Genomic DNA, 25562 nt, shown 5'->3' with positions numbered 1-25562 from the left:
TCAGCTCTTTTAAGAAAAGTCCAAACCCTAATCTAAAAAAAAACCCACCCAAAAAAAGTTTAAAAAAAACACTAACCCCACTTACAGTTTTTGAAGTCCGGACATCCATCCTCATCCAGGCGTTGAGAAGTCTTCATCCAGGTGGCGAGGTCTTGATCCATCCAGGCGGAGTCTTCTATCTTCATTCAGGCGGCATCATCTATCTTTATCCCGACGGTGCGGAGCAGCTCCATCCAGAAGACATCCGGCGCGGGGCATCCTCTTCATACGACGTCACCGCCGTATACTGAATCTTCAATGCAAGGGAGCCTTTTCAAAAGTGCTTCCCTTGCATTCCTGTTGGCTGATTTGATTTTTGAAATTCAAATAAGCCAATAGGATGAGAGCTACTGAAATTCTATTGGCTGAAATCTCTACAAAAAAAATTCAGATTTACAAAACTTTTTTTTTTGCACCCAGAAACAAAGATTTTATTAGCAAAAAAAATAGTAGATCTTTGTATTCATTAATCAGTTTAGTTCCTTTGTGTAATTTTTAAAAGTGTTTTGACATTGCTTCATAAAATGTGAGAGGTGGGGATTTTGTATATGGGAAAAACAGAACAAAACTAAAACACAAACAGAAATGTCCTCCTTTTATTCTGGGACTGATGGGCTACAAAAACTGAACAACATGATAGATCCTATGATACGCTGGTTTAATTGTAATACAAACTAAGATAGGCAACTCGGTTCCGATGTTTACGAAATTCTTTGTCTTCTGCAACCTGAAAGGGAGTAAAATAAAAATTATAATTTTAAACAAGCATTATTAATAATATGGAAGGTGAATCTACTAAAAAAATGGGCTGCACAAACTATACTGCACTGGCTAAATCTGAGCTATCAAGATTTTCTGTGGCCTGTGTTAGTAAGTATCATAAAAGTGAGTTTGTATCAAATTATGTAAATCTCAGATCATATACAAGAAAAATCAAGCTATTGTTTGTAAACAATGGCTTGTTCTGACCCCTCCCCTTCTCTCTCTCTGTCAGCACGTGTCAATCATAGTGTTGTAATTTAGTTTAATAAAGTGTATATTTTATATAAATTAATTTGAATAAATTGTATTTTTTATTCTAGCAAAGTGTTTTTTGCTGTTTTTTATCCCTTCCTTTTATTTTCTGCCCTTAGTGATAAAAGGGTTAAATAAAAAAAACCAAAATGCCTCTAGATAAATACCCTGGGGTCTTTAAACATACACTTTCATATAGAGGTTTTGGACTGGGTGACTACTATTAAGCTTACAGTCAACGCATAGCAAATAATAATAATTCTATCTTTGTAAATTAATTGGTCACCTAGACATATGAGGTGTTCTTTAAATCAGGACTAAATAATTAATTTATTTTAAGCTATTTTCCTTATATAGCTACACAATTTTGCAGAAATGGCATAAAAACCTGCAAAAATAGAGATGTTTTTCATTTTCCCCCTATTTCTGTATTAAATTCCTGTTTATTGTTATTGTATGTGCCCATATATAGTTCTGTTAAAAAACAGTATATAATATGTATGGGGTACATTTAATAACAGAGCAGATAATTATGGTAAAATCAATACAGAGCAAAAACACCAAAATGTCCTCTATCATTTAAAAGTATTTGATTTTTATTATTCAGATAGAGCATGCAATTTTAAACAACTTTCTAATATCCATCTATTTTAAATTTTCTTTATACATTTTCTTTTGTTCTCTTGCCATTTTTTTTTTAAGCAGGGATGTAAGCTCAGAAGCGTGCACGTGTCTGGAGCACTATATAGCAGTATGTTATTCATGTGCAAGAGCACTAGATGGCAGCACTATTTCCTGCCATATAGTGCTCCAGACACCTACCTAGGTATCTCTTCAACAAACAATACCAAGGACACAAAGCAAATTTGATAATAGAAGTAAATTGGAAAAAAAATTTAAAATTGTATTCTCTTTCTGAATCACCAAAAAATATTTTTGGGTTTCATATCACTTTAAATGGCCATTATAGGCTGTTCAGGCATTGTCAGTTCAAATTTAACTTTAACTATGTATTTAATCCCTTTAGGGTGCAATAATAAAATGCTGTAACATATTATAGAAATGAATCATTGCTTATTTGTGTCCCTTAAAAGACCACTAAACACAGCAGATTAGCATAATCAATTGCATAATTAAAAGAATGCAAAAGCACTTAGTTTGAATTTCAAATGAGTAATAGATTTCTTTCTGAAAAAATTTAAAATTACTTCTATTTTCCCTCCCACTGCATCATGTGACAGCAATCATCCAATCACAAAATGCATATAGGCTGTACATATATTCTGTGGATTCTTGCACATGCTCGGTAGGAGCTGGGGCCTCAAAAAGTGCGCAAATAAAAAAAAATGTGCACATTTAGATAATGGAAGTGAATAGGAAAGTTGTTTGAAATTGGGCGCCCCATTTGAATTATGAAAGTTTAATTTTGACTTTAGTGTCCCTTTAAAGGACCAGTAAATACAGTATATTTGCATATTCAACAAATGCATGATAAAAAGATTATGCAAAATCACTTCTGACAAATTTCAAAGTTATGTCTATTTCCACTCCCACTGCACCATGTGAAAGCCATCAGCCAATTACTAATGCATATACGCTTATTCTGTGCATTCTCGCACATGCTCAGTAGGAGCTGGTGACTCAAAAAGTTAACTGAGTGGTCTTTTTTGCAAATTGTTCAATTCTATGCTCATTTTGAGAGAATTTGTACAAACCAAACATTAGCAATGTAAGCAACCTGGGCGTTTTGAATAACTGAAAACCCATCAGATAATTTGCAATAAGAATCTTCACAAGTATTATTGTAATCAATCACATTCTCTTTTTTAAATAATTTTTGTCTTTATTTAATTCAACAGGATTTTCTTTATGAAAATCCACTTTAATGTGCTTTGCTTGTGGCCTATATTGGCTTTCCCCACTACTTTTTCTTTAAATAAAGTTTTCATGCATATTCACTTCACATTTTAAAAATTAAATTTTTACTCTGAGACATACACAAAATATGATTATCTGAATGTTTGTTTACAAAGATTAGAATACTGCTGTGGAACTGTCCTCATGTGAGGTATAGGAGGTGTTATTGTGTCATATATGCATTTGAAAACACTTTGCTAATTGGATTATTTTTTTACAAGTAGAGGTAGGTAACTTAAATCTGTGAAGGAAATTTTCCACTATTGCCCTAACTGAATCAAAGCTAAGTAGTTTTACTTTAGAAAAAAATGTTCCATCATTCACACACTAAACTTTATTAAATCAAAATTTAACCACACATACATTTAGCAGAAGCTAAAGATTAAAAACACTGCACCTAAGTTGAACTAAGATTTTTTTAAATTTTAAACTGAAATCAGTATCACTGGTATCAAGCAGCAAAGATTATAGTAGTAAGCTAAGCCCTTACAATCCGAGGGCTATTTTAAATTTTAACTTTTAACAATCTATTAAAGCTGCATTTTAACCGGATCAACTTAAGGTGAGCAAATTAAAAAGAAGGGGAAAGACAGAGCTTATCCCCAAGACCCCTGACGTACGTTTCACAAAAAACGCTTCCTCAGATTATTGTTGTGTTTTCTAATAGATTAGAACTGCTTTGAATATAAAAAAATCAGTATAATTCTGTATAAAAAAAACATACAAGAAGAAACTGTTTTGGTTCCATATCTACAACAGTTTGGGAAACATTGCTCTAATAAGTTTTACATTTTATATTCTGTCTATCATTTAAAACAACAAATAGCATTTGTTACCTCTGCTCTAAATGTCCGTCTTGTTGGTGCTGGTATTGAATCCCAGTCAGGTCTGCCAAACTTGTCAGGCCAGGCAACTTTATTACTGATCTTGGTGTTGATATTATAAGCTCCAGGGCTAAAGAGTAAGCATGGAGATAATGGTTATATTGTACTTTTGTTTAAAACAATCACATTATCTATCATCTTGATTTTAGACCTATTTTATAATTTCTACAAATATTGCTGCCGTGTATTTTAAATTCAGAGCAAGAATTTTTTAATCATTTTTTTTTCTCAGAACAAAGGTGCTACAGCTCATTACTGTTTGGAATATGTCTTTCATCTCCCTGCTTTTTCCAAGGGAGCACCAATGTAAGAAGAGGACAAACTTTCAGTCAAAAAGTCATATCTGGGGAAGTCAGAGATAGTAGAGAAAATGGATTGCTCCTTCTTAGCTACCCCCTATATTCACCAAAAAACATAGGCCTAGATTTAGAGTTTGGCGTTAGCCGTGAAAACCAGCGTTAGAGGCTCCTAACGCTGGTTTTAGGCTACCTCCGGTATTTGGAGTCACTCAAAAAAGGGTCTAACGCTCACTTTTCAGCCGCGACTTTTCCATACCGCAGATCCCCTTTACGCAAATTGCGTATCCTATCTTTTCAATGGGATTTTTCTAACTCCGGTATTTAGAGTCGTGTCTGAAGTGAGCATTAGAATTCTAACGACAAAACTCCAGCCGCAGGAAAAAAGTCAGTAGTTAAGAGCTCTCTGGGCTAACGCCGGTTTATAAAGCTCTTAACTACTGTGCTCTAAAGTACACTAACACCCATAAACTACCTATGTACCCCTAAACCGAGGTCCCCCCACATCGCCGCCACTCGATTAAATTTTTTTAACCCCTAATCTGCCAACCGCCACCTACGTTATCCTTATGTACCCCTAATCTGCTGCCCCTAACACCGCCGACCCCTATATTATATTTATTAACCCCTAATCTGCCCCCCACAATGTCGCCGCCAGCTACCTACACTTATTAACCCCTAATCTGCCATCCGCACGCCGCCGCCAGCTACATTATCCCTATGTACCCCTAATCTGCTGCCCTAACATCGCCTACCCCTATATTATATTTATTAACCCCTAACCTGCCCCCCACAACGTTGCAGCCAGCTACCTACAATAATTAACCCCTAATCTGCCGACCGCAAAGCGCCGCCACCTACGTTATACTTATGTACCCCAAATCTGCTGCCCCTAACACAGCCGACCCCTATATTATATTTATTAACCCCTAACCTGCCCTCCCTAACATCGCTGACACCTAACTTCAATTATTAACCCCTAATCTGCCGACCGAATCTCGCCGCTATTCTAATAAATGTATTAACCCCTAAAGCTAAGTCTAACCCTAACACTAACACCCCCCTAAATTAAATATAATTTTAATCTAACGAAATTAATTCACTCTTATTAAATAAATTATTCCTATTTAAAGCTAAATACTTACCTGTAAAATAAACCCTAATATAGCTACAATATAAATTATAATTATATTATAGCTATTTTAGGATTAATATTTATTTTACAGGTAACTTTGTATTTATTTTAACCAGGTACAATAGCTATTAAATAGTTAAGAACTATTTAATAGCTAAAATAGTTAAAATAATTACAAATTTACCTGTAAAATAAATCCTAACCTAAGTTACAATTAAACCTAACAATACACTATCAATAAATTAATTAAATAAAATACCTACAATTACCTACAATTAAACCTAACACTACACTATCAATAAATAAATTAAATACAATACCTACAAATAACTACAATGAAATAAACTAACTAAAGTACAAAAAATAAAAAAGAACTAAGTTACAAAAAATAAAAAAATATTTACAAACATAAGAAAAATATTACAACAATTTTAAACTAATTACACCTACTCTAAGCCCCCAATAAAATAACAAAGCCCCCCAAAAATAAAAAAATGCCCTACCCTATTCTAAATTACTAAAGTTCAAAGCTCTTTTACCTTACCAGCCCTGAACAGGGCCCTTTGCGGGGCATGCCCCAAGAAGTTCAGCTCTTTTGCCTGTAAAAAAAAACATACAATACCCCCCCCCCAACATTACAACCCACCACCCACATACCCCTAATCTAACCCAAACCCCCCTTAAATAAACCTAACACTAAGCCCCTGAAGATCTTCCTACCTTGTCTTCACCTCACCGGGTATCACCGATCCGTCCTGGCTCCGATATCTTCATCCAACCCAAGCGGGGGCTAGACATCCACTGAAGAAGTCCAGAAGAGGGTCCAAAGTCTTCATCCTATCCGGGAAGAAGAGGCGATCCAGACCGGCAACCATCATCTTCCAAGCGGCATCTTCTATCTTCATCCGATGAGGACCGGCTCCATCCTGAAGACCTCCACCGCGGACCCATCTTCATCCGGCGACGTCCAACTGAAGAATGACGGTTCCTTTAAGGGACGTCATCCAAGATGGCGTCCCTCGAATTCCGATTGGCTGATAGGATTCTATCAGCCAATCGGAATTAAGGTAGGAATATTCTGATTGGCTGATGGAATCAGCCAATCAGAATCAAGATCAATCCGATTGGCTGATCCAATCAGCCAATCAGATTGAGCTTGCATTCTATTGGCTGATCGGAACAGCCAATAGAATGCGAGCTCAATCTGATTGGCTGATTGGATCAGCCAATCGGATTGAACTTGATTCTGATTGGCTGATTCCATCAGCCAATCAGAATATTCCTACCTTAATTCCGATTGGCTGATAGAATCCTATCAGCCAATCGGAATTTGAGGGACGCCATCTTGGATGACGTCCCTTAAAGGAACCGTCATTCTTCAGTTGGACGTCGCCGGATGAAGATGGGTCCGCGGTGGAGGTCTTCAGGATGGAGCCGGTCCTCATCGGATGAAGATAGAAGATGCCGCTTGGAAGATGATGGTTGCCAGTCCGGATCTACTCTTCTTCCCGGATAGGATGAAGACTTTGGACCCTCTTCTGGACTTCTTCAGTGGATGTCTAGCCCCCGCTTGGGTTGGATGAAGATATCGGAGCCAGGACGGATCAGTGATACCCGGTGAGGTGAAGACAAGGTAGGAAGATCTTCAGGGGCTTAGTGTTAGGTTTATTTAAGGGGGTTTGGGTTAGATTAGGGGTATGTGGGTGGTGGGTTGTAATGTTGGGGGGGGTATTGTATGTTTTTTTTTACAGGCAAAAGAGCTGAACTTCTTGGGGCATGCCCCGCAAAGGGCCCTGTTCAGGGCTGGTAAGGTAAAAGAGCTTTGAACTTTAGTAATTTAGAATAGGGTAGGGCATTTTTTATTTTGGGGGTCTTTGTTATTTTATTAGGGGGCTTAGAGTAAGTGTAATTAGTTTAAAATTGTTATAAGATTTTCCTTATGTTTGTAAATATTTTTTTATTTTTTGTAACTTAGTTCTTTTTTATTTTTTGTACTTTAGTTAGTTTATTTCATTGTAGTTATTTGTAGATATAGTATTTAATTAATGTATTGATAGTGTAGTGTTAGGTTTAATTGTAGATAATTGTAGGTATTTTATTTAATTAATTTAATGATAGTGTAGTGTTAGGTTTAATTGTAACTTAGGTTAGGATTTATTTTACAGGTAATTTTGTAATTATTTTAACTAGGTAACTATTAAATAGTTCTTAACTATTTAATAGCTATTGTACCTGGTTAAAATAATTACAAAGTTACCTGTAAAATAAATATTAATCCTAAAATAGCTATAATATAATTATAATTTATATTGTAGCTATATTAGGATTTATTTTACAGGTAAGTATTTAGCTTTAAATAGGAATAATTTATTTAATAAGAGATAATTAATTTTGTTAGATGTAAATTATATTTAATTTAGGGGGGTGTTAGTGTTAGGGTTAGACTTAGCTTTAGGGGTTAATACATTTATTAGAATAGCGGTGAGCTCCAGTCGGCAGATTAGGGGTTAATAATTGAAGTTAGGTGTCGGCGATGTTAGGGAGGGCAGATTAGGGGTTAATACTATTTATTATAGGGTTAGTGAGGCGGATTAGGGGTTAATAACTTTATTATACAGGGAGTGCAGAATTATTAGGCAAGTTGTATTTTTGAGGATTAATTTTATTATTGAACAACAACCATGTTCTCAATGAACCCAAAAAACTCATTAATATCAAAGCTGAATATTTTTGGAAGTAGTTTTTAGTTTGTTTTTAGTTTTAGCTATTTTAGGGGGATATCTGTGTGTGCAGGTGACTATTACTGTGCATAATTATTAGGCAACTTAACAAAAAACAAATATATACCCATTTCAATTATTTATTTTTACCAGTGAAACCAATATAACATCTCAACATTCACAAATATACATTTCTGACATTCAAAAACAAAACAAAAACAAATCAGTGACCAATATAGCCACCTTTCTTTGCAAGGACACTCAAAAGCCTGCCATCCATGGATTCTGTCAGTGTTTTGATCTTTCACCATCAACATTGCGTGCAGCAGCAACCACAGCCTCCCAGACACTGTTCAGAGAGGTGTACTGTTTTCCCTCCTTGTAAATCTCACATTTGATGATGGACCACAGGTTCTCAATGGGGTTCAGATAAGGTGAACAAGGAGGCCATGTCATTAGATTTTCTTCTTTTATACCCTTTCTTGCCAGCCACGCTGTGGAGTACTTGGACGCGTGTGATGAAGCATTGTCCTGCATGAAAATCATGTTTTTCTTGAAGGATGCAGACTTCTTCCTGTACCACTGCTTGAAGAAGGTGTCTTCCAGAAACTGGCAGTAGGACTGGGAGTTGAGCTTGACTCCATCCTCAACCCGAAAAGGCCCCACAAGCTCATCTTTGATGATACCAGCCCAAACCAGTACTCCACCTCCACCTTGCTGGCGTCTGAGTCGGACTGGAGCTCTCTGCCCTTTCCAATCCAGCCACGGGCCCATCCATCAGGCCCATCAAGACTCACTCTCATTTCATCAGTCCATAAAACCTTAGAAAAATCAGTCTTGACATATTTCTTGGCCCAGTCTTGACGTTTCAGCTTGTGTGTCTTGTTCAGTGGTGGTCGTCTTTCAGCCTTTCTTACCTTGGCCATGTCTCTGAGTATTGCACACCTTGTGCTTTTGGGCACTCCAGTGATGTTGCAGCTCTGAAATATGGCCAAACTGGTGGCAAGTGGCATCTTGGCAGCTGCACGCTTGACTTTTCTCAGTTCATGGGCAGTTATTTTGCGCCTTGGTTTTTCCACACGCTTCTTGCGACCCTGTTGACTATTTTGAATGAAACGCTTGATTGTTCGATGATCACGCTTCAGAAGCTTTGCAATTTTAAGAGTGCTGCATCCCTCTGCAAGATATCTCACTATTTTTGACTTTTCTGAGCCTGTCAAGTCCTTCTTTTGACCCATTTTGCCAAAGGAAAGGAAGTTGCCTAATAATTATGCACACCTGATATAGGGTGTTGATGTCATTAGGCCACACCCCTTCTCATTACAGAGATGCACATCACCTAATATGCTTAATTGGTAGTAGGCTTTCGAGCCTATACAGCTTGGAGTAAGACAACATGCATAAAGAGGATGATGTGGTCAAAATACTCATTTGCCTAATAATTCTGCACTCCCTGTAGTAGCGCTCAGGTCCGCTCGGCAGATTAGGGGTTAATAAGTGTAGGCAGGTGGAGGCGACGTTGTGGGGGGCAGATTAGGGGTTAATAAATATAATATAGGGGTCGGCGATGTTAGGGCAGCAGATTAGGGGTACATAGGGATAATGTAAGTAGCGGCGGTTTACGGAGCGGCAGATTAGGGGTTAATAATAATATGCAGGTGTCAGCGATAGCGGGGGCGGCAGATTTGGGGTTAATAAGTGTAAGGCTAGGGGTGTTTAGACTCGGGGTACATGTTAGAGTGTTAGGTGCAGACGTAGGAAGTGTTTCCGCATAGCAAACAATGGGGCTGCGTTAGGAGCTGAACGCGGCTTTTTTGCAGGTGTTAGGTTTTTTTTTAGCTCAAACAGCCCCATTGTTTTCTATGGGGGAATCGTGCACGAGCACGTTTTTGAGGCTGGCCGCTTGCGTAAGCAACTCTGGTATCAAGAGTTAAAGCTGCGTTAAATATGCTCTACGCTCCTTTTTTGGAGCCTAACGCAGCCTTTATGTGGACTCTCAATACCAGAGTTATTTTTATGGTGCGGCCAGAAAAAAGCCGGCGTTTGCTTTTCGGGTCTTTACCGACAAAACTCTAAATCTAGCCAATATACTGCTGGGGGGGGGGGGTATTTTATCTTTTGCAGACCCCATATTTTTAATTTTGTAATTAATTAGACATTTTTTAACCAACAAAAGTATTTTATTTCTTATAGCATGGACCTAAATTAACTAGTAAAGGAAAGGCCTTTCTACAAAGAAAAACCTCTAAAATGTTTAATATCTCTCTTCCCTACCTCTCTCCTCCTCTCAATCTCTAATCTCTATACACACACACACACACCAATACACATATACAAACACACATATACACACACACATACACCAATACACATATACAAACACACATATATACACACACACACATACATGCACACACATACATGCACACACACACAAATACACACACACCAATACACATATACAAACACACATATACACACACACACACACCAATACACATATACAAACACACATATACACACACACACACATACATGCACACACACACAAATACACACACACATACATGCACACACACACAAATACACACACACACACACACACACACCAATACACATATACAAACACACATATACACACACATACATGCACACACACACAAATACACACACACATACATGCACACACACACAAATACACACACACACCAATACACATATACAAACACACATATATACACACACACACACACCAATACACATATACAAACACACATATACACACAAATGCATGCACACACACACAAATACACACACACATACATGCACACACACACAAATACACACACACACATACAATCACACATATACAGACACACACATACATACACACACACACACACAAATAAACACACACACATACATGCACACACACACACACACACACAAATACACACATACAAACACACATATACACACACACATATACACGCACACATATACACAGACACACAAACACACACACATACATACACACATACACAAACACACACACGCACACATACACACACACACATATATAGATAAACGCAGTTTTGAGACCTGGTATAGAAAAGTATTACCCGGGGTTGGACTCCTTTTTGGTTTCTGGAAAACGCCCACTACTAGAAGAGAAGGGAGCATATGACTGGTGGAAAGTGCGCGGCTTTGACAAAGATGACTTATACTGTGCTGGATTTGGAGTCTGCATCTGAAAAGAGAACCAAACAAAGTATAAACACAACCACAATACCTGCATTTAAAAAATATAAATAAGTAAACGAGATAGTTACATTTAAAATATGTTACAGTAAATGTATAATTAAAGAGACACGTAAATTAAATTTAGACATTCCTGATTTGGATAGAGTGCACAATATCCTTTTTAAATACCTAGGTAGGTGCAGGAGCATTGTATGCCAGTAATGTTTAGAACAGTGTATAACATTGTTACAAACACTGCTGCAAACACCAAGGCCACACAGGGCCAGATTTGTCAACCTATACGGCTGCTGGCTTGCATGAGCGAACTTGCAGCAGAGAGTTAAGAAGCAGCTTCTTAACCCACTTCCCCACCTATTATGTGATGTATCTCAATCCCCCCCCCCCCCGGGAGATCGTCAGCCCATACTCGCGTGCAATTAGGTGCGCACAAGCAGGAGCTTGCATTGCACACTAGCCCTAGTGTGCAATAAGTACTGGGATGCGATGCTGGACGGACAGTAATTGAACAATTTGATAAAGCTTTATCATCTGAGAAGAATATCAAAATATATCTGAAGAAATGGTTTTATTCAGATGTACAAAGACAATTTTTTTTCCTTTTCAAAAAATCTAAGGTCATAATAAAATGAATTAATATAGAAGAATTCTCTTTTTTATTTAGAGCTAATACTAGGTTGAAAGAATCCATAAGTTATTGAAATTAAATGGTTTCCTTTCTTCTTTTTTAATTTTTTTTTCTCTAGGAAGTCTTTGAGGCTAAAATTTATTAGAACCCCTTTTTTTTCTATGATTTTTCTTGGTTGTCTAAAATATTATGGGCCAGATTACAAGTGGAGCAGTATTTAACTCTTCCGCTCGAGCACTAACTCCTCTAGACGTAAGCAATTTGCGCACGTCCGGTAGCGTATTAGAAGTTGAAAGTAAGCTGTTTTCGCTGACCTACTAACCCAACGCGCGTAAAAAGCCGAACTTAGAATATCGCACTCGCGATAATGTATTCCCCCAAAAAACTAAAACCCTACTTTTGTGCAGTTATGTTAAAACTGTAGCTTGTGGACAGGGATCAACCCATACTGCTGTACACTTGTTTTCAGATTATTATTAATAATAATAATAATAATAATTTCTAATAATGATAAAATACAAACAGACACAAACAAATTCTTTTTTTATCCCTTAATAGATGTCTGGAGCATACTACACAGCAATATGAACTAATAGAATAAAATCAGGGGCAGTCATTTATGTTGATATACCTGAGGATCAGGTAAGTGCAACAGAGACATAGGGGCCGATTTCTGAAACAGCGGATGCTGCTTATTCCGTGCGAGCTTTCTGACTCTCCGGAAACAGGAGATGAGAAGCAGCGGTCATAATACCTCTGCTCCTTAACTCGTCCGCCACCATGCACAGATACGATCGGTATGACATGTTCCCTATTTGATAAATCGTCCCTATAGTATTGTATGAGAGGAGAAAGAAAAGAAAAAAAACGTGTGTGGGGAATATTTTGTGGATAAGAGAAAATGAAACATGTTGGCATTAAAGGGACATTAAACACTAAGGGCTAGATTACAAATGGCACGCTAACTTTTGCATGCAAGAGATATATTTGGCCTTTTGCGTGCAACAGAAAATAGTGCTCGTATTACAAGTTGAAAGTAAAAGCAAACATTAGAGCAATCGCAATTTATGCTCGTCGGGTTAGCACGGCTGAAAACTACTTAAAGGGTAATGAGTTAAAAAATGTAAATGTTATTATATATATATATTATATATATATTATATATATATTTCTACATATATTTATATATATATGTGATAATGTTAATGTAAAATAGATATCTATACCTATATATTATTATTATTATCGGTTATTTGAAGAGTGCCAACAGATTCCGCAGCGCTATAAACAAAGGGGGAGTACAACAAAACAATTATAGGGATCAAATGGGTAGAGGGCCCTGCCAAGAGTTGCACTGTTGTAGTCAGCTCTTAAGAAGGTGATCTACAAACAGCTGGACTTTTAGGCTTACATGCTAAGAGGGTTCAGAGGATTGCAGTGGAGGAGAGGAACTGGTATTAGGAAAGGTTAGCGTAGGTTGTATGCATCCCTGAACAGTAGAGTCTTTAGGGAGCACTTGAAGCTTTTAAAACTAGAAGAGAGTCTTGTGGAGTGAGGCAGAGAGTTCCACAAGATGGGAGCCAGTCTGGAGAAGTCCTGTAAACGGGAGTGTGATGAGGTGAGAAGAGAGGAGGAGAGTAGGAGGTCAAATATCTATATGAGTAAGGTATAAATATATATACAGTGGGGCAAAAAAGTATTTAGTCAGCCACCAATTGTGCAAGTTCTCCCACTTAAGAAGATGAGAGAGGCCTGTAATTTTCATCATAGGTATACCTCAACTATGAGAGACAAAATGTGGAAACAAATCCAGACAATCACATTGTCTGATTTGGAAAGAATTTATTTGCAAATTATGGTAGAAAATAAGTATTTGGTCAATATCAAAAGTTCATCTCAATACTTTGTTATATATCCTTTGTTGGCAATGACAGAGGTCAAACGTTTTCTATAAGTCTTCACAAGGTTGTCACACACTGTTGCTGGTATGTTGGCCCATTCCTGCATACAGATCTCCTCTAGAGCAGTGATGTTTTGGGGCTGTCCCTGGGCAACACGGACTTTCAACTCTCTCCAAAGGTTTTCTATGGGGATGAGATCTAGAGACTTGCTAGGCCACTCCAGGACCTTGAAATGCTTCTTATGAAGCCACTCCTTCATTACCTGGGCGGTGTGTTTGGGATCATTGTCATGCTGAAAGACCCAGCCACGTTTCATCTTCAATGCCCTTGCTGATGGAAGGAGGTTTGCACTCAAAATCTTACAATACATGGCCCCATTCATTCTTTCATGTACACAGATCAGTCGTCCTGTTCCCTTAGCAGAGAAATAGCCCCAAAGCATGATGTTGCCACCCCCATGCTTCACAGTAGGTATGGTGTTCTTTGGTTGCAACTCGGCATTCTCTCTCCTCCAAACACAATGAGTTGTGTTTCTACCAAACAGTTCTACTTTGGTTTCATCTGACCATATGACATTCTCCCAATCCGCTTCTGGATCATCCAAATGCTCTCTAGCATACTTCAGACGGGCCCGGACATGTACTGGCTTAAGCAGGGGGACAAGTCTGGCACTGCAGGATCTGCGGCCCTGGAGGCGTAGTGTGTTACTGATGGTAGCCTTTGTTACGTTGGTCCCAGCTCTCTGCAGGTCATTCACTAGGTCCCCCTGTGTGGTTCTGGGATGTTTGCTCACCGTTCATGTGATCATTTTGACCCCACGGGGTGAGATATTGCGTGGAGCCCCAGATCGAGGGAGATTATCAGTGGTCTTGTATGTCTTCCATTTTCTAATTATTGCTCCCACAGTTGATTTCTTCACACCAAGCTGCTTGCCTATTGCAGATTCAGTCTTCCCAGCCTGGTGCAGGTCTACAATTTTGTTTCTGGTGTCCTTCGAAAGCTCTTTGGTCTTCACCATAGTGGAGTTTGGAGTGTGACTGTTTGAGGTTATGGACAGGTGTCTTTTATACTGATAACAAGTTCAAACAGGTGCCATTAATACAGGTAATGAGTGGAGGACAGAGGAGCCTCTTAAAGAAGAAGATACAGGTCTGTGAGAGCCAGAAATCTTGCTTGTTTGTAGGTGACCAAATACTTATTTTCCACCATAATATGCAAATAAATTATTTTCAAATCAGACAATGTGATTGTCTGGATTTGTTTCCACATTTTGTCTCTCATAGGTGAGGTATACCTATCATTAAAATTACAGGCCTCTCTCATCTTCTTAAGTGGGAGAACTTGCACAATTGGTAGCTGACTAAATACTTTTTTGCCCCACTGTATATATATATATATATATTTAGAAATATGTATTTAAAATAAAAATAACATATTTCTGTATGTGAAAAACAATGGAATGTGGAATATTAATAGCTCCTGCCGGGTTAGCACGTAAGCAATACGTGTTAGTTTTTTTCTTCTACGCTCTCCATTGAAGTCTATGGGGCATTAGCATGGTTGTGATATATGTCCAGAGGTCCAGAAGTTAATGCGCACTGGGTTCGTTCGCACACAAACCTTTTACTTTCAACTTATAATACCCCTGCTACCCGACATGCGCAAAAAGCTTACTTCTAGCAAAGATTACACTTGTGTAGGAGACGTTAATAGCGCGCCACTTGTAATTTAGCTCTAAATATATTTTATAAGCATAGTATTGAGGTTAAAGCAGAAGGAAGAGATGTGAATGTAAAAAAAGGAAATATATGGGGGAAATATTATGCTACTTTGGTGTGTTGGAAAACTCAAATTATAAAGTCATATTCAATCAAAGAATGGGCTGCAACAACACAGTAGCTTCTTTTAGGCACCATTAACTTTATGAATGGCTTGAATAGGAAAAAAAGTGCTGATCTGGCTACTATAAAGGTGGAAGTCAGCTAGACAGGGGTGTTGCTAGGTTGGAAAATGATCTCCCAAACCAACCGCTCCTCTTACACCAGGTACACACTATTATGCGCCTAGGTGTGTGGATGTTTATTACTAGCTACCAAAAGGTTAATTAAATGTTTTTTGTAATTGGTTAAAAATGATTTAAATCACTGTGTGTTATTGGCAACCTAGAAGTAAAAACATTGTAGTGTGTTGCAACAAGAGTTGAATCACTATGGTGTTAGGAGTCAAATCACTTCTTGAATTTGAACAATTTTGTTGAGCCCTGCTCCTCTATAAGTGTAATGCTTTATAAACTTTTAAAAAATAATGAAACTGTCCACTACACCCAATCACCCTTTTTATTATGCCCCTTTTATATACAGCCCCCCAGGAATACACCTCATTCTAGGGGGACAGGGGGTATTCATCTAATTTCCCCACCAGTATTAGGTAGCGGTCACAGGGAAGTGAAACAATGGGAGTGATATTATACCTGACATCATGCATAGCACAGGGACAACATGCACAGCCAAAACGTAAAACCGATACCGTCACATGGTATTTCAGGGGGAGGGCGGGGCATACACACCAACTACCCTACAACTGTTTGTCTCTTGGGGACCCAGCAGATAATTAAGTATCCAGGGGAGCTTTATAGAAAAGTGTGAACATTATAGAGGCTAATTGCCACAGAAAGTGGAAATTAAATACATAAAGGGCAGAAGGGGTTAAATAAAGCCAAGGAGAGGGCTGGACCTTACTTTTTCATCTGAACTCACAACTACCATTCTCTAGGTCCCAAATTTTATTTGCCCAGGTAAACCGTCTCTTAGTATTTGATCAACCCTGTACTAAGTATCATTAATTTCACACATTTTGCCACACGACAAAAAATTAAAATTTATCAAGGAAATAATATTTACATAGAAAAACAGACAGTAGGAAAAATCTAGAGAACAAACCAAAAATATTTGAGTCTCTAAAATGAAACACCATTGCATTATGTTATGCATATATGGGAGAAAAGCAATCTACTAAACAAGGCAATAAACTACTTTTCTATTCATGACATCCATCCCAGTACAGTCTCATGCTTTCACAATCCTCTCCAATTCCTCTGGTTTTTTGAATGAAGAAAGGGGCAGCAAATTGCCACCTTTTAAGAACACGGGTGGACTGATGATGCAGGTGCCCATAGTTACATCCTGGAAATGCTGGGAATTAGAGTTCCCAATAGTCTAGGCCAGGGGTGTCCAAACTTTGCTCTCCAGAGGTTTTGGAACTACATTTCCGATGATGCTCAGCCAGCATTTTATCTAGCTGAGCATCATGGGAAATGTAGTTCCAAAACCTCTGGAGAGCAAAGTTTGGACACCCCTGGTCTAGGCAGCACACATATAAAGCTGTCTGCAACCACTGCACTGGCACATTTAACCAGGCAGTGAGTGGCAACTAGTGAGACAAATGTGCAGGTTTGTGGGAACCTTAAGTGCGCCAGCAGTGGACAGCTGCCCCTCCCCCATCACTACAACCCCAGCTAAGGGAAACTTATTGATATACTACACTGTTGTATGTGCATACATTTATTGTATATGCATACATTTATTGTATATGCATACATTTATTGTATATGCATAGATTTATTGTATATGCATACATTTATTGTATATGCATACATTTATTGTATATGTATACATTTATTGTATATGCATATGTAAGACATAACAAGGCATGCAGGAGACATCAAAAATGAATTAATAAATTAATCAAAATAAATTAATAAGGCTCTGCTTACTTTGTTCGGGCTATTTCCTAGGCTGTTTGGGTCTCCCTGGTGTTGCATCTGCATCCTTTTCTTGTGTGCCAAATGTAAGTTGCGTTGTTTCTTCTGTAAATAACAAATAGAAGGTGGACTATATAAACACATAAAGTATATACAGTATAATATAATTTAACTTTGCCAGATTGTTCAGTGTTTTTCAATTACTCGTAAGTGTATTTTAATTATTACTGACTGCCTAGAAATCCTTAAAATTTTAGGTACATTGATTAGGTATTTTGAACCTATTAAGTATTGAAAATAACAAACTTTTCAATGTAAAGAGATGATAAAGGAAAATGATTAACCAACTATGCAGCAAGCAGCCTGCACCAACCTTTATGAAATTTGACATGCAGATATAGAATATATATATATATAATCGATTGGGTTGATTGACACCTCCCTGCTGGTGGCCGATTGGCGGCGAGTCTGCAGGGGGCGGCGTTGCACCAGCAGCTCTTGTGAGCTGCTGGTGCAATGCTGAATACGGAGAACGTATTGCTCGCCGCATTCAGCGATATCTTTCGGACCTGATCCGCACTGTCGGATCAGGTCCGACAGACATATGATAATTCGGCCTCTATATAACATTTCACTTGAGTGTATTGACAAATTCCACTATATTAATTGAAGTTATTGCTGACGATAATTTTACGATCGATTATTAATATTCATAATTCCATTAATCAAAAACATTATGAGACAATTATTATTTATATAAAATTAGAGGTAGGTCTCTGGAATTAAGATGTCAGAATAACCTCTTTCAAAGGCACTATAAGGGTTAAAAGGTACGAACCGTTACAAAATGATGTGTGTCAGTAACAAATACACAGTGGTATTACTATATGAAGTTTGGTACTAGACCATCACTATACCTAATAGTAACCGTTGCAACTACACATATAAATTACTTTAAAAAGTGTATTTCGTTCTAATATAGGGTAATGGTCAGTTCTCCATTTATAATGTCCTGAAGTAAATGACAATAATAGTAGAAATATTACATGCTCTTATTTGTCAGAACGTGTAATTTTAAGACTATCAACCCTGCACTATTGTGTGTTTAAAACCCGCAAAGGGATTAAACACGCAGTAGAAGTACCACTCAGAAGCCGCAGGGTACTACAGCTCCTGAACAGAAACCGTTGTTGATCCAATCACAGCGCTAGTTCCAGTGCTCTGCTGGTCCCAAGCAGAAACTGCCGCTGATCCAATCAGCAGCGCTAGTCTGAATCATTGTAATGAATAAGAGCATGTCATTTTTAAACAATATGGTACTTTAATGTTCCCTACACATACACACGCACAAATTCCCCCACACACATGATTTAACATGCAAAATTATGTAACATGAGCATAGCTTTTTGTTTTAAAATATATTTTATAATACACAATTAGGCCCCTGAAACTGCACTTACTTTGTAGTTGTCCTCTACGGCTCAGAGTTTTTTTTTCTTTTCAATGATCAGGTGCACTGTGATTAGACAGCGTGCCCGTAACACGATTATTAAAAAAAAACTGCAGAGCTGAAGAGGACAGCTGTGCTTATAAGGTTTGTAAAGGTTTAGAGACCTAATTGTGTATCTTAAAATATATTTTAAAACAAAAGGTTATCCTCGTGTTGCATCATTCTGCACACAGCGCGAAACGCAAAACACGTTACACATATTTTACATTTTAATGTTCCTTTTTAAAAAATGTATAATTAAATATATATTTTAATATAAATCTGATAATGTTAATGTAAAATAGATCTTTTCCTGGACTGAAGTTTTTTAATTATTTATACTATTGTTATTTTTTTATGTACTAGGGTATGTATATTATGTCATTTAGTACTTTTGATATTCAGGCTTGATTTTTATCCTTATTTTATTCTAAGTTAGCGCCCGGTTGTGTGTCACTCTGTTGCACACATATCCTGTTCTTGGTTTGTATTCCTATATCTCCTAACGGGGCAGCTTTCTGATTCTAACTAACATGGAGAATAATACATTTGAGCCTAATAATGAGATGAACTCTCTAGGCACCACACTTGTAATTAGTAGTACACAGTTTGGTAACAATTCTCTGCGCAGTAGCAGACAGAGGTCCTCTAATCTTTTAGAGGGTAATGCTATTAATTATTGTTCTTCTGATCCCCTCACACTTTTTAGAGATCTAGAAAAATTATTATTGAAGGATGCCAAGGAATGGCAAGACTTGGTTCTTTTAGATAATTATATTCTGCATGACATTGTACCTCGGGGTCTCAGAATTTTTAAATTTCCATCATTTAATTTAGATGAAGTTGAATTTCAGTTAGAGTGGGAACAAATTCTCCATTCTTGTTCAATATCTCTCATTAAATTATTAATAAAGTATAGGGAACACAAATTGAACCTATTGAAAACAGAGATAGATGAATTAGTAAATAAACTACAGCCTTATGAACACATTCAGAAGTGGAAAGAATTAAACATTAATATTCAATCTAGAATTGATTCTTTCTCCAGTGAGTTGAAATGTAATAAAACCAAAAAATTACAGAGGGATTTGGAAGACTTTAAAAATGATCAAGTATACTCATATAAAAAGAATGCCCCACAAAGAAACCACAATGTTATCAATCCTGTGATTAATGAGGAGGTATCGTTTAATCTTGATTATGAAGATAGTCATGTTCAAAATATATCCCCGGCCATTCATAATACTAATAACCACAATAGTAATAGGTTTTTTGAACATAATAACAGGAATATCCATGACAACAAAACTCCTAGGGGCAATTGGAGTAAGGACAATCACTATATGATAAATAAGCCCATAGCTCACGGCAATAATACGAATAAAGACACATATCATGAACAAGGGACATATTACAAAAATAGGGACCATAGTTCTTGGTACAAGGTACCCACTCATAACAGATTCACGGAATTGAACAAACAACCACAATCCCCTAGATGGCAACAGGAAGGAGCTAGACCCAAAAATAATCACATCCATACCCCTAGAACTCATAATCAATTCAATTATAAACCTAATTATCAAAAACAAGGTAACAAACATTTTTTAGGGGTACCCCCTTGGAGACAACAAGGGGGAGGACAGAATCAGGGATTTCACTATCACAAACAACATATACCCCCACAACACCATTTAGAAGGACCAAATATAGGGAGGGAACTTTTCCTGTCAAAACCCTTGAGTCAAAGGAACCCAAAAAGAACCATAGAGGAAACAGATCAAGAGGGATCAGGGGAGGACTCAAATCAAGGAAGAAGAAACAAAGAGAGGTTGAACTAGAAGAAAATACAAAATTAATATTTAATTTATCAGACAGGGAATTTACAACTAGCGAACTAAGATTACTTAGTAAGGGCCTTAATTATGCGCCTAATTGTGCCCCTAATTTTTTCAATTTATATATTGATGTCCAGAAATTCATTCGTAAGGTTACTCTCAAGAGGTATTTTTCTAAAAATATTGCAAACCGTTCAATGGAAGGTATTGACATTATCAGTGAGGAAGACATCCAGATATTAGAGAATTTAGGGGGAAACTTAGAAAATGACACTATGGCATTAGACCTAAATTTATCTAATATGTCCACATATGACGATGGTGACGATTTTGGTGTTCAGCATTGTTCATTGAAACGCAAATCTACATTCTATCCCATTCATAGTCAGACAGAATATATTAAGATCTTTAACAGGTTAGTATGTCAGGATTTGGAAATACTATCGAAAAACATACCACACAAAATAAAATGGGATAGAGATAACTTATCTAGAGATGAAAGGAATGCATTACAACATCTTAGTGAAGATAATGACATTGTATTTAGAGCCGCCGATAAAGGCGGAGGAATAGTGGTACAGAACAAAAAGGATTATCTTATAGAAGCATTACGTTTACTAGGTGACAAAACAACATATTTGCCCCTCACTTTTAATCCTACTAACAAATTTAAAAATGAATTATGTAGTCTTTTAAAAGAGGCTCAATCAATAAGTGTTCTTAATATGGAGGAGTTCAAATTTTTATATGAAGTAGCCCCCAAGATAGCATGTTTTTATCATTTACCAAAGGTCCACAAGGACCCTCTCAATCCCCCTGGAAGGCCTATTGTCTCTGGGATAGGCTCTTTATGTGATAATTTATCCAAATATGTTGATTCATTTTTACAACCTGTTGTTGTATCCAGTAGAGCCTATCTCAGAGACACAATAGATGTTATAGATAAGATGGAAGGAATAGAATGGAATGAAAACTACACATGGATAACCTGCGATGCAGCTGCTCTTTATACCTGCATTCCTCATTCCAAAGGGGTAGCAGCCATTAGAGAATCTTTAATGAACACTCATTTACCCACATTACAAAGGAAATTTATTGAAGATGCTATCTCATTTGTTCTTACACACTAACTACTTTTTATTTGAAGGCACTTTTTATCAACAAGTACAGGGTACTGCGATGGGGACTACATTTGCCCCATCATATGCAAATATATACATGTCTATATTTGAAAATAATTTTATTTGGAATAATAATCCATTTTATAACAACATTTTAAAGTATTTTAGATACATAGACGATATTTTAATTATTTGGCAGGGTCCAAAAGATCAAATCAAAGATTTTATAGCCCATATTAATTCTAATATTTATAATTTGAAATTTACATATGAGAGTTCCCCTGAATCAATTCCTTTCCTAGATCTGGTATTATATCATGATGCACTAACCAATAAAGTGTGTGTAAAGAACTTTCACAAACCCACTGATAGAAATAGTTTATTGAACGCAAAAAGTGGGCATTATAAACAGTGGAAGAATAATGTACCACTGGGTCAATACCAAAGAATTCGACGCAACTGCACTTATTTAGAAGATTTCAATAATGAAGCTGAACATCTGACAAAAAAGTTTTTAGAAAAGGGATATGATAAACAACTACTAGACAATGCGAAAGCAAAGGTCCTACAAATGGACAGGACTCAACTTATAAAAGGACAAAATAAGAATAAGAGCAAAGCTAGGAATAACTATGAGGAAGGGAATGTTAAATTCATTACTAGATATAATAATCAACATCAACAAATCAAAAGAATCTTGGGCAAACACTGGGAAGTATTAAAATTAGATCCTGTGCTCCATAATGTTTTGGGGGACAAACCAGAGGTTATTTTTAAAAAAAGCAAGGATATCAAAAATTACCTAGCCCCTACTAAACTAAGACATAAAGCAAACAATGGAACACTGACTAATTGGTGTGGGGGACAGGTAGGGCTGTATCCTTGTAAAGCTATAGAGTGTGTCATGTGCCCTCTCATAGATACACAACATACTAGTTTCTCAAATTCAGATGGTAATCACACTTACAAATGCAAATATAGATGTACTTGCCACTCTACGTATGTAGTATACCTACTCACTTGCAAATGTGGCAAAATCTATGTAGGAAGAACTAAAAGAAAAATAAAGTATAGATTGAGAGAACATATTAGGAACATAGAGTCAGGTTTTGATAATCATAGTGTATCTTATCATTTTAAAGTATGTCACAATCAGAACCCTAATGAGCTTAGCATTAAAATTATTGAATGGGTTGCACCAGACAAATGGGATACTAACAGACTGCTGAAGTTAAGGCAAAGGGAAACCTTTTGGATAAAAACACTAGACTGTCTGGAACCCAAAGGGTTAAATATAGAATTAGATATCCAGGCTTTTTTATGAAATTAACCATTCTTTTTATCATATTTAATTGTTGTGGTAGTTCTATGTATTTTAACAATTTTATATATATATATATAATCATCTTGGAGTATTATTAATTTGTGTTCATGTTTCATAGTTTTTTGCATATATTTTAAAATTTGGTATAGAGGTATTAATTGCAATTATTGTATTATCAATATAGAACCTGATATTTTTGCTGCTATATTTAATGCCATTGTTTTTTAAAAAATGTTTTTATCAATTATTATGCATTTACAATTGTATCAACTATTTTACATTTTTTGCCCTTTATATACCCTTATATGTAACACTTATTAATTAATTGGGATCAATTACGCTTACACCATCAAGGGTATATAATGCGCAAATATGTGTAGCTAAGCATTCTTGACAAAGTCTCGACGATACGAGACGAAACGCGTAGAATTTGCTTAGCTCTTTTGACCCCTGGCGGGATCCGTAGTCCAGGAGTTGTCAGTGATCCAGCACTCCTTGAGACGGCTACAGGAAACGTCATCAGCCCCGCAACTGCAGAGCGGGTGTGTTCGTTTGCAAAGCCGGCAACGTGAACTGACCTGTGATACATCCTTGGAAACACTGCCATAAGGATCGGTTTTTGGGACCTAGCAATCGGCTATTATATGCATAAATTTATGCACTATCTTGTGAGTGTTCAATTTGTTATTCGTCTGTTGTTTGAATAAAAACTTTAAATATTGCACTTGAGTCTGCGCTCTTTCCCTTCTATCATTCACAATGTAAAATAGATATCTATACCTACATATCTATAGCAATTGATATATAGGTATATACAGATATATATAGAAAAATATATTTACAATAAAAATAACAATTTTCTGTATGTGAAGAACATCGGAATGTGAAATATTAATAGCTCATATCGGGTTAGCTGGTTTTCTCTTCTGCGCTCTCCATTTAAGTCTATGGGGAGAATAAGTTAACAAGGTCGCATTATTCTGAGTCGGTTTTCGGTCTCGCTCAAACTTTATACTGTAAATTTGTGCTACCCTACGTGCACAAAAAGGCTACTTCTAGCAAAGTTTACGCTAAAGCAAAAGTGCTAAATAGCACGCCACTTGTAATCTTGTAAAGTATATATGTGTGTGTGTGTATGTATGTATTTATACATAAATACACACATATAGATAGATAGATAGATAGATAGATAAATAGATAGATATCGTATATATATATATATATATATATATATATACACACATAGACATATTTAAAAAAAAAAAAATATATATATATATATATATATACATTATAGCCCTTTCCATTCAAATACATACCATATTCCTTTGAACCCTTATATAAAAAAATTATATTTATATGAATAATTTTATCAGAAACAGTATATATATATATATATATATATATATATATATATATATATATATATATGGGTGTATCTGTTTATTTCAATGTATTTATGTTGTGTTTAGTACATTTTTTTTAAGCCTTAGCCTTTTATTTACGAAAGGTTTTCAGTTGCGCTAACCCGACGCACGTTAATTTCATTTGTGCTCGAGCGAACGTGTTTACTTTCAACTTGTAATATAAGCTCAAGTTAACTCAGTTGCGCTATTGAAATATTGCACCCAAGCTTACGATAGCGTTCCACTTATAATCTGGTCCTAAATGTGCAGGGGTCATCTGTTTTATGCAACTAATAATAAAAAAAACACATTTTTAGCACAGGTTATAATGTAACTGAATACATAGGAATTATTCACGTTCCTAAATAACAACAGTTCAGTTCATTAGATAATTATGTTATTTGCTCTATATGTGATATAAACCTAGGCTGCATTATATGAGCAATATATTAACATATAATGAAGTATCCCATTATTAATACCAATATAAAGCACTGCAGTTCTTCACATCGCTGTACTCACCCCTCTTTGTTCCATGCTGCAGCCGGCAGTGTATATACACAGTGTTGCCATGGCACTTCTTACTAGGAAGCTTATTAATTACAGGAGGGCAGTACCAAGTCACACAGCGGGGATGAGTAGTGATCACTTGGTTTAGTCTGCATTTTATTGCTCAACTGAATGAGGAAATGCAGCCTGCAAGTACTGTATTTGAGAAGTATTGAATGCAAAACATTGTCACACTATTTATTTGTTAATGTAGGATCATGATTGATACATATGACAAGCTATCCCTGTGTCTAAAACCACCATTGCAACTTTGCATATT

General features: G+C 36.6%; 1 protein-coding gene across 1 annotated transcript; it reads right to left on the bottom strand.

Annotated features, from left to right (window-relative positions):
- Positions 1-608: 608 nt before the first annotated feature.
- Positions 609-25330, bottom strand: PIFO (primary cilia formation). The gene is made up of 5 exons (XM_053704698.1): positions 25256-25330; positions 17568-17660; positions 11128-11255; positions 3807-3924; positions 609-766 (listed from the first exon to the last, which is right to left on the bottom strand). Exons 1-5 carry the CDS (start codon positions 25304-25306, stop codon positions 698-700), a joined length of 459 nt encoding a protein of 152 aa, XP_053560673.1. The 5' UTR covers positions 25307-25330; the 3' UTR covers positions 609-697.
- Positions 25331-25562: the final 232 nt, after the last annotated feature.

Source organism: Bombina bombina, chromosome 3 (genome assembly GCF_027579735.1).
Source record: "Bombina bombina isolate aBomBom1 chromosome 3, aBomBom1.pri, whole genome shotgun sequence".
Classification (NCBI taxonomy): domain Eukaryota; kingdom Metazoa; phylum Chordata; class Amphibia; order Anura; family Bombinatoridae; genus Bombina; species Bombina bombina.
Note: the sequence above shows the minus strand (reverse complement) of the source record. Positions and strands in the feature narration are given on the sequence as shown.

Coding starts and splice junctions, on each gene's coding strand:
- PIFO (XM_053704698.1), bottom strand. CDS start 25,306: ATGGCAACACTGTGTATATACACTGCCGGCTGCAGCATGGAACAAAGA. Junction 17,661..25,255: donor GCAGCATGGAACAAAGAGGG/GTGAGTACAGCG, acceptor TGTTATTTACAG/AAGAAACAACGCAACTTACA. Junction 767..3,806: donor GACGGACATTTAGAGCAGAG/GTAACAAATGCT, acceptor ACTCCCTTTCAG/GTTGCAGAAGACAAAGAATT.